At 36.6% G+C, this 11,012-nt stretch overlaps 2 protein-coding genes across 2 annotated transcripts; both read left to right on the top strand.

Moving 5' to 3' along the window:
• The first annotated feature begins 234 nt into the window (after nt 1-234).
• On the top strand, nt 235-1,383 carry LOC129616949 (uncharacterized). The gene has a single exon (XM_055532427.1). The coding sequence runs from the start codon at nt 235-237 to the stop codon at nt 1,381-1,383; it is 1,149 nt and encodes a 382-aa protein (XP_055388402.1).
• A 238-nt stretch (nt 1,384-1,621) lies between these two features.
• LOC129616944 (uncharacterized) lies at nt 1,622-2,260 on the top strand. The gene has a single exon (XM_055532419.1). It carries the CDS (start codon nt 1,622-1,624, stop codon nt 2,258-2,260), a length of 639 nt encoding a protein of 212 aa, XP_055388394.1.
• The last annotated feature ends 8,752 nt before the right edge of the window (nt 2,261-11,012 follow it).

Raw genomic sequence — 11,012 nt, 5'->3', positions numbered from 1 at the left:
GGCATGAAGTAACAGCGTAAGCTAATCTTCAACAAGTCCCACCCCCCCCCCCCCAATCCAATGGTGTTATACGACCCGTGCCTAGTGGACTAGTTGGTAGCCGGGGGGTATTCTGGCTACCGCGAACGGAGTCTCTCTGATACCGGGTCGCCTCAGAGAGTAACGATGACCTTATCCTGGTAAGTCGGCTCTGGCAGGATGGACTGTTTTTCCGGACACACTCGTGGGATCAAAATGGAAGATTCAATTAAAAAAATTTTAAAAAAACAAGAGCCAATTGGCACCTCGTCAGAAGACGAGATACTAGCTTCCAGTCAGGAAGCAGGTGTATCGATTGGTGGTGATGAAACCAGTAAGGTAGCAAAACCACCAGAACAATCTACACAAAAAGCTAAAGGAACCAGCCATAGTTCCAAAAGCAAAAAATCAAAAGGACCCGCCTTCGTACTCAAGAAGAGATATTCGAAGGCCGTCTTCATTTTAGGTAAGATTGCCCAGAATGAAGCAGAAGGTAAAACTTCTGAAAAAGACGCGGAGGACAAAGTCAAATACCAGAAGGTAATTGACGAGTACAATGCGTATAAGAACACGAAGCCTCAAGAGACCACAAAAAGAGTAAGGTCTCAAGATGACGATAGAAATGCTCAAGAGAGCAAAAGGTCGAAGGTCGTCAAGCCAGGGACAACCAGACCTTCAACATCAAGTGGAAATTGTGCACAGGGGAGAACAATGAGCGAGGTGGTCCGTGATCATCTCCAGTTTGGGGTGGTGGACAGAAAGTCTACCAACCTGAAGTTGTCCTCCGAGTTATGGTGCAAGGTCGAAGCAAAATTATCGGAGATGGTGGTTGAACATCTCCTAACGACCGATGGCAACGAAGTCCTGAGCTTCGATTCATCTGAGGTAGTCAGGGGCTACAGGGTGATCAAATGCGAGGACCGGCTTTCCGGGGATTTTCTTAGTTCGTGTGTTGCTAAGATTAGCGATACATGGGATGGGTCCAAGGTTGAGCTCATCCCAGCTAAGGAAATTCCTAGGAGACCCCGGGCTCGTATTTGGATCCCTAAGATGAATATTGCGGGGGACAAGTTGTTAAAGGTCCTAAAAATTGCCAATCCTGAGGTGCCGATGGATGATTGGCAAATTATCAAGAAGGAGGAGCCTCAGAAAAACAGTGAGTCCTTCCTACTTCTCATTAATGAGGAGAGTCTACAGCCGTTGGACAGGAGGGACAACAGATTGCGGTTTGGCATACGGCATGCCAAACTCAAAATATTTCGAAGTGCGGACCCAGAAGGGGACGCCATAGAAGAAGCGAGCCAGCTCTTTGGACAGATGGAGGTGGCTGATAAGAGCAAGAGCGATGAGGGTAATCCAGGTTAATCTCAAGCATTCGAGATTAGCCTCGGATAACCTATTGATCTTCCTAGAAGAGGAAGACATCGACATCGCTCTAATTCAGGAGCCTTGGGTGAACGGTAACAGGATAAAGGGACTGGGCACCCAGAAATACAACCTATTCTACAAGATTGTAGATCCAGCTGAAGGTAAGATCAGAACTTGTGTCTTAACTAAAAAACATGTAAAAGCCTTTCTTTGCTCTAATTTCAGTACCGCAGACATGACGGTGGTGAGGATTGAAGGAAACGGCGGGAACCTATTAATGAGCTCAGTCTACATGGCTCATGATAGGCCTGCTCCACCTCCGGAAGTTCAAAACCTAGCAGGGGCTGGCGCAGCCGAAGGAGCAAGTCTGCTTATGGGTTGCGACGCCAATGCCAGACATACCCTCTGGGGCAGCACAGAGATCAACGAACGAGGTGAGTCTTTATTTAATTTTGTCTTAGATAGTAGTCTGGAGATAGCAAATAGAGGCAACACCCCTACCTTCACTTTTCCTAGCACAGACAGGTTTGCTGGCTGGGAAGATGTGATAGATATAACACTTAAAACTAACAACTGTATAATCGAGGACTGGAGGGTATCTAGCAAAAGGTCGTATTCTGACCATGCCTGGATAATCTTCACAGTGGGATTCGAAGTTGGGAATCCCAAACCTTTTAGGAACCCTAAAAGAACAGATTGGGTTAAATTCAGAGCCATCGTGCGGGCCAAGTTCATGGTCATGCCCGATATGAACAACTATATTAAAGAAGTTGAAGAACTTGATGCGCAAATCAGTAGATTTGAGAAAGTCATGGGCGTGGCTTTCAGAGCATCATGTCCTTTGAAATATTCAAAAAAACAGTATCCCCCGTAGTGGAACGAAGACTTGAGTAATCTCCGGAATATTACCAGGGATGTCTTCAATATCTGCTACAAGAATGGGTTCTGGCAACCTTATAAGGAGTGCCTGAGAGAGTATAAGAGGGCTATCCGTTCCGCAAAAAGCCAGTGTTGGAGGGATTTTTGTGGAACTGTAGAATGTACCAGGGATTCTGCCAGATTGGGCAGAGTGCTTTCCAAGGACCATACCAGTCCTTCTTTTCTGAAGGATGGGGGTGGGACATGGACAAAAACATCTATGAAACTCTCAATTTACTAGTGGACACGATTCCCTTCCGGGGCAGCCTGTGTCGAGTGAAATGGTTGAAGCTATTATAACGGTGGAGAAGGTTAGCTGGGCGATAGATAACTTCTCTCCATACAAAACGGCGGGGATAGGTGAGATATTTCCAGCTATGTTACAGAAGACGAAGGAACTAATAGTTCCGTGGCTTCTAAAAGTTTTTAGAAGTTGTCTTATCCTTGGATACGTGCCCAAGTCGTGGAGACGTGTAAAAGTTGTTTTCATTCCCAAACCGGGAAGAAGGGGCCATGAGGGCGCCAAAGATTTTCGACCAATTAGTTTGACTTCCTTCGTTCTAAAAGCGCTGGAGCGCGTTCTGGAGCTAGGGCTCAGGAACAGAATGAAGGAAGTTCGACTTTCACCTTCCCAGCATGCATATTGCGGGGGAAGGTCCACAGACACCGCACTACACGAGGTAGTGAGGACTATCGAACAATCTATCCATTATAAGCAATACACGTTGGCGGCCTTTCTAGACGTGGAAGGTGCTTTCAACAATATTGGTTCGTGGGCCATAGAAAATTCTCTGACTCAGTTGGGTTTGGAAGATGCTGTGGTACGCTGGATATTATCCATGCTGCGGACCAGGATCCTGTATTCGGATCTTGGTGATAGTAGTGTCACAAGGTACATTAGTAGAGGAACGCCCCAAGGTGGGGTGATTTCGCCGCTTTTGTGGCTTGTTGTTATGAACGAAGTTCTACTGCAACTTGACGAAAGACGAGTGAAGGCAGTAGCATACGCTGACGACCTAGTAATCCTGGTTTCCGGCTTTGACCTTCCAACAATCAGTGGGGTTTTGGAAGGATCTCTAAATGTGGTGAGCTCTTGGGCTAAAAGATGTGGCCTTGGAGTGAACCCAGCCAAGACGGAACTTGTACTTTTTACGACTAAGACAAAAATCCCGAGCTTTGGACTGCCTCGATTGGGTGGTTTGCCGCTCAGTTTGAGTCCAACAGTTAAGTATTTGGGAGTCATACTCGACTCTAAGCTTAACTGGAAGCTTAACGTGCAAGAGAGGGTGAACAGGGCCTGTACGGCACTTTACACCTGCAAAAAGATGGTCGGCAGGAGGTGGGGACTAAAACCTAGAATGGTTTTATGGTTATACACGGCCATTGTACGACCTATATTAACTTACGGTTCACTCGTGTGGTGGCCGGCGTTGGAGAAAGCTTACAACTGTACCAAGATCGGTAGGGTACAGAGGGCTGCATGCATAAGCATTACGGGGGCATTGAGATCGACGCCCACGGACGCTATGGATGTACTCCTCCATTTGCTTCCACCAGACATCCATATTAAGAATCTGGCCGCGGCAGGCGCCGTTAGACTCAGAGAAGCTGAGTGCTGGCACGAAAAGCCGTATGGCCACGGCAATGTCCTTCAGTCACTACCGGACGGAGTGGTTGCAGATGCTACAGACTATTGTATCCCTAGACTTGAGCTTGACAAAAAGTTTCGGGTTGAGCTTCCGTCTCGCGGGCAGTGGAAAAGAAATCTTCCACTGCAAGGCTTTGATATTGCTCTCTTCACTGACGGTTCCAAGGATAGGAATGGGGTCGGTGCTGGAGTATTTTCAGAGACTCAGAACATATCGGAGTCATATCGCCTTTCCGACAGATCAAGCGTGTTCCAGGCGGAAGGAATCCTGGGAAGGGATTTGGTTGTGGCCCGGGAGGTCGCAATTGTGACGGATAGTCAGGCTGCGATTCTGGCTCTAAATTCGCCAAAGATATTCTCAAAGTTGGTAGGGCTTTGCTACGATGAGCTGACGAGATTGTGCAGTCATCATAGTATCACCTTACTCTGGGTTCCGGGACTAGGAACATACCAGGAAATGAGCGGGCTGACGAACTGGCCAGATGTGGGTCGGCATTGGACGGCTCCAGGGCCGAGCGAGTTCTTGTCCCTATAAACACCATCAAAACTGATATATATCGCTTCCAAGTGGCATGTGCGGACCACAGGTGGAGGGGCCTGAGCACATGTGCAACGGCTAGGAAGACGTAGCCGAAATACGACCATAAGAAATCAATGAGCCTCCTGGCGATGCCTCGACCGGACATAGCTAAGTTAGTGGCTGTGTACACGGGGCATTGGCCTGTGGGGGATCATGCAGCTAGGCTGGGAATGCACTTTAATACGTCATGCCGCAGTTGTCGGGAGATAGACAAAAAAGAGACGCTTTTTCACTATCTCTGCGAGTGTCCGGCTCTTCAAAGGGCCAGGTTGTTGTCATTTGGGGAAACGGACATAATGGAACTGGGGAACATTTCTAGTAAAAGTATCGGGGACGTAGATAAGTTCCTTAAAAGAACGGGGTGGCTCTGATCGCTGGCCCTGGACCAACGTACTTTGACAACCGGGTTTCACGAGGCGGTGGTAGCAAAACGGCACGTCAGTGCTAATTGGGGTGTTGGCCAGTTGGGTCGCACCAGCCACTCTAACCAACCAACCAACCAACCGACAAAAAAGTTACATGATGGAATATAATCAAATTATAAAGCCAATATGGGGACGTATACAACTATACGATTGTGCCAAGCAAACACACATCACACAGACTTTCCAGAACAAGTAGCTTCGTAATATAGAGAGCTGAGTTAATGGTTAGTCAGTTTGACTAGTTTTAGGAGTTTATTGGTGGGCATTAACCCAGCAGCGTTTTTGGTTTGGTTAATGCCCACCACTATTGATAGGTCTGACGATAGTTTGAGTCCGCTTATCTTTGTCTTTCGATGATTTTTGATGTGTGTAATTTGAGTCGTACTGTATTGACTCTTTATCTCAGACAGTAACTTTCGTATCATAATTTTTATATATTAAACTGAAATATGTGTAAATTTAGAATTTATTTAATTAACTGTACATCCAAAAGGTCACTGGAACTCCGAAGAATCAATACCTTTTTACGAATAATTAAAGTAGTCGTTTTAAAAAAAAATTAGTGCGAATAAAAATATTTCTATTCTTTAAATACATAAAAAAATTTGTACCCACTTTTGATTAAATGTAAAATAGATAAGCAGTTATCGTCAATTTAATTTTTAATTAATTTAATTAAAAATATAATGTTCGTTTTGTAGGTATCTTAATAATGTCATAATTTTGATTAAAATTCTTTTATACTTTTATCGTTTTTTATAATAGCCTAGCCTATACAACTCTTTAATAAAAATATTTAAGAAATAGACACGAAAATACAAAAATATTTTTATAATATTAATTTTAATAATATTAATAATTTTGATATATGCTACGATATTAGAATAAAAGATAAAAATCAAAATTATACAAACATTAAAGAAATAAAAATTTTTTTTAAATTTTTTGCCTCCTTTATTACTTAGTTATATATGATCTTTCAGCACGCTACATGATATTAAAATTTTCAATCCTAATTTTTATATTATATATAGCCCAACATGATGGTAGGCCTAATAAGTCACGTATTATTGGTTTATTTCTTTATTGCCATTAATTATAACAGAAAATTAACGAACCTATAATAGTCCAAAAAAAAAAAAAACAAATTCTAAAACGATCAAATAACATTCTATTCTGTTATGTTATTAATGAGTGAACAATTATGTATGGCATTTTAAATATTATAACTACGAGTACATACATACCTATATATTATGTACCTATATGTTACATTATACATAATACATATAATAAACAATACTCTCCAACTCATTAAATATTTTGTTGTTGTTATTGTTATTCTCTGTGAGAAAAATTATTTGACAAAACGATTGCTTTAATAATTTCATTATTTAGAGGTCATTTTAAGGAATTAAAAATTACAGGTACTCAATTATTTTTGTAAAAAGAAAATTGTGCTTTTGATTTCATTGGATACTAGTGCAATTGTTTTATGGGAAAGATTTTGTAGTGCTTTCAATATTTTCGCTAGAAGGGTCAATATTACTGTATACCTAACAGCTCTAATTTTAAAAGCTATTGATAATAATTCATTAATTTGGATTAGTATAGATATAAACCCTAATGTGTAAAATCATACTATATTAAATGAAATGTAGATACACTTGGGCATCGATTTACATCCAATTTACGTAACGAAATAGGGGGGACCTAAAAACTTAAAGATGTAAATCGAAAACGAAGTATAAAATATAATATACAGAGTGATTTAGTAATCAGTGACATAACATATATTATCATTTGGCATCAAAAATGAGTAAAACTTATATTGAGAACTATAGGTTTCAAATCTCAATGGTTTTCGAGGTACAGGGATTTTAAAAAATTTTTACGAAATTTCTAATCCCCCAAGTCATTTTACTTATAGCTTCCATTCCGAAAAAAGTAGAGTCTTGGAACAACCAGTTTTTGAAAGGGCTAGTACAGAAGTTGAAAGCAACATATTACTTGATTTTGTACTTTGTATACTTTCGGAATACCAAGAATTCGAACTTTGAAAAAAATAAAATTTTTCCGTTTTTTTATTTTTTTAGTTTTCTAAACCCAATAATTTGATACGAAATTTTTGGAACAATTATAACAACAATCAATCTGTTTTAGAACAAAACAGAACAATCATAACCGGAAAATAGAAATGAAGATCTAAAATAAAAAGATGTAAAATGAAACGATTTAAATTGAGGCCCGGGTGTATTATAATATTAAAAAACAAATAACAGTGTTCGAAATGGTTATTGGCCTAAAATTTTAAACAAAAAACTATCAAGCTTACGTTATATTTATATAGAGCGACTACAAAAATGATCAAGAATTTTTCGAATGTTTATGAACTAAACCCATATAGACTACTTAATACGTATATAATACAAGAACACTTTAGAACTAAACAGCACTAAAAAAAAAAATCAATCAATATTATTTGACTAAAAGTGAACATTTATTGTCATTTTAAAACAAATTGCCACATAAATGAAATTTATTTTCTACAACATGATAATTTTTGTTCATTCATTTTTCTCTTTCTTTCCTTCCAAAATAGTATATACACATAATATGTAGGTATAGATACGTTTTAAATATTCAAAGTATTATGAGATATAAACTTTCAGCCTGGGAAATATCTTAAGAGTTATAAATTATAATCGCATATTTTTATAATGCCTTATACTTATAATATGGCAGCAAGAACGAACAGTAATATGGGAATAATAAAAAAATAAGAAAAACCAATGAATTCCAAGACAATCGAACAGCTCACCAGAGAGATACATACATATATAGAATTAATGCTTTATGAGATCCCCACGCCTAAAATAAATCAGATATTGTGGACAATAATTTATCAATATTGAACATTTTTTGTAGATTTATGAGGCGATATAAAGAGCGGTCCGGTATTTTTTGTTTTTTTGTTTTTTGTGGATGTGACAGATATTTTGAATACGAGAATGTCGTTTCGTAGTTTTTTTTTTTGCCCCAAAAATATTTTTGTAAATTATTCAATTTCTGCTGTTTGATTTTTTTTTTTTCATACATATATAATTTTTCGATTCAATTTTTAATCGATTTATTTTATTCATGTTTTGTAGATCGTTCAAGAATTTTTAATTTTTTTTTTTTAAAAATTATACAACTTTCCTTGTATACCTATAAGATTTCCGGTATTCGAAGACCAAAATATTCTATTCCTTCTACTTCTTTTCTGATATTTTATTTTTTATGTTTTTCTTATTCTTAATGGTTCTTTTTTTTTTTCGTTGTCTCATGTTAGTGATTTGTAGAGATGATATTGGAGATGTTGATATTGATCAAGAGAAGATATACAACTTAGATTAAGTAAATTATTATTAGTTTAACATGAAAATGTCATATAACTTATATTTTCTGTATATGTACGTAAATATGCACTATTAATGTAGGTAGATATATGTACTTTGTTTCTTAATGCTATAGATAGGTGGTATTTTGTACAATTTGAATGTTTTTTCTGATTTAGTTTGACTATACCTGTACATACAAAGCTATAAACGTTAAAGACCTGAAAAAAAAATTGAAGATTAATTGGGATCAATTTTTTTTTTAATTTGATTTTTATAAAAATTTTTGTTATATAGATTTTGAACGATCATATAACTTTTAAAATTTATTTTGTATGTAATTTATTTTATCAAAATAGGAACAAGAAAAATCTAATTTTGAAAATAATAAAAACTTCATATTATCAAGGGTATTAAATTTTAAAATAATCAATTAGTGTTCAGAGGAATTTATAAATTTGTTCTTATCGATTTTCGGGAAAGTTTAAAAATTTGTTATCCTATATTCCAAATTTTGTTGTGATTTAGTTGGCAAAACGTGATGAGCAATGCAAGATTGAAATTTTCTAAACATTCAACCTTTGGTTCAATTCGTCTTTTATCACAGTTGAAATCTCTTTTAACTGCCTTGTTTTCGTCTGACACGCGTACTTCCATATAAGTTTTACATATATGATCAATAAAAATGTTTTTCAATACATTTATGCCTTGAACGTTCCTTCGCACAAAGGCACTTACGATCGACTGACATGATTTTTCCTAGCCAGTTCATGCACTTCGCTTCGTCGCCTAGCCATTTTCTCTCAACGTCACATATATTGTGAATAAAATGTCATTGTCCATTGAATACAAATGCATAACATAGCAATCGAAAAATACATCATTATTTTTATTTTATCTCAAGAAGGACACACTGACTGCACAAATAATAATAAAAGGGTTAAAAATATATTCCAACAATTTTCCTTTAAATGCGGGTAATAATTACTTATCGCTACTCAAGCAAATCAAGCAATATTTTCTTTTTTAAAATCAAAGCGCATATTTTGGTAAAAATAAATAAAATAAATAAATAAGCAAATGAATGTTATTTTGTAATCCTGCAGATAATGCAGGAAAGATGACTGTCCTGAAAAAACAGTAAACCTGCGCTATACAGCGAAAAATTTATGAAAGAAAAAAATTGATAATTATTGTAAAAGCCTTCACTCCTTATTGTTAATAATAAGTTTTTTTCTAATAAAAAAAAAAATCGGAAAAAAAGATAAAATAAACTCTTTTTGAATAATTTAACAATAACGGTACATATTTAAAGTGTATTATGCAAAATAAAGGATTGAAAAAATTTTAATGACTTTTTTTCATTTTCTTCTCTTCTTCTTTATTGACTTATCCACTTAAGATACCCCTTTTTTTAATTTTTCTATTTATGAATTATACACTTATTGTTTATCGAAAGTATTTGTAATGGAGAAACACTTCTAATCAGTTAAGCATTTCAATAATTTTATTCAAAATACAAGTGTGTTTCAATAATTTTTTTTTTTCATATCTTAGAGCTTGGATACATTCTTTTCCTCCTTGTTTTTTATATGCAAATATATATGTACATATAGATAAAGAAACAAAAATTTAAATAATTTTAACTCTTTCTATTCTTCTATCTATCAAAAAAAAAAAATTTTTATTATTGCGTCGCATTGCAACCTTAATTTTTGAATTGAATAATGCATGCGTACTTGGGTTATATAAGGTTTTTGTCACGTAACATGCACGCTTTACACATACATATTACATACTAATCTTTACTTATCGTAAAATATCAATACCAAACCCTTAAGCAGATATTAAAAATGAAAATGGAAATTTTGTAATAATCCTAAATTTTATGATAAAATTTGAAATTCTGGATCAAATTCAATTAAAATTATATAGAAATTCTCATATGTATGTAATATATTCTAGAATATTTAAATTTTAGTCAATGTTGCAACTAATGCCGGTTAATTTCAAAAATTTTCTATACTTAAATACGCCATTAAATATTAGAACCCTTAATCCTTTTTGTTAATAAATTTCAAAAGCTCGCTCAAAAAATGTTACCACTTTTGTATATAGGAGTGGATGTAGTAGTAGAAGCGGTAGTAGCAGCAAGAGAGAGAAAATCCCCGCCCTCAAATTAACTTGACCTCTCTTTTTAGTCTCCCTATCTCTGATACCAAGGAATTTTTTCAGCGGCATACGTAACATTGCTAACCACCATACCAACGCCGATCGTGTTAAAAGAGTTCCAACTACACTCCTTCTCAAAGGCCACAATCCTGCCATTTAATTTCGAAAGATCCTCTTGTATTATCTCGTACTTGACAGACCAGCCTATTTCTCATTCCTTCAGTAACCTCTCCATGGGTCTCAGTACGCAGGAGAGCAAACAAATTGGAAATCCTTCGCACCGAAATGACCATTCCTTACTTTTCTCCACTCTCTGGGAACCGCGAAAGATTACTACCAACCAATTAATGATAACCAATTAATGATAAACAATTAATGATAATTTTCGTTTTCGTTGTGCCACTTTTCGATAACGGCCGTCGTGAGCGTTGGAAACATGCTGCTTCTCTAAGTTTGGATTGAAAAACGATTACCTCGGACGTCTATTTCGGCCCGTTATATTT

Source organism: Condylostylus longicornis, unplaced genomic scaffold, assembly GCF_029603195.1.
Source record: "Condylostylus longicornis isolate FDR11 unplaced genomic scaffold, ASM2960319v2 ptg000006l, whole genome shotgun sequence".
NCBI classification, from domain to species: domain Eukaryota; kingdom Metazoa; phylum Arthropoda; class Insecta; order Diptera; family Dolichopodidae; genus Condylostylus; species Condylostylus longicornis.
The sequence above is the reverse complement of the archived record's forward strand: the minus strand, read 5'-3'. Positions and strand labels throughout refer to the sequence as shown.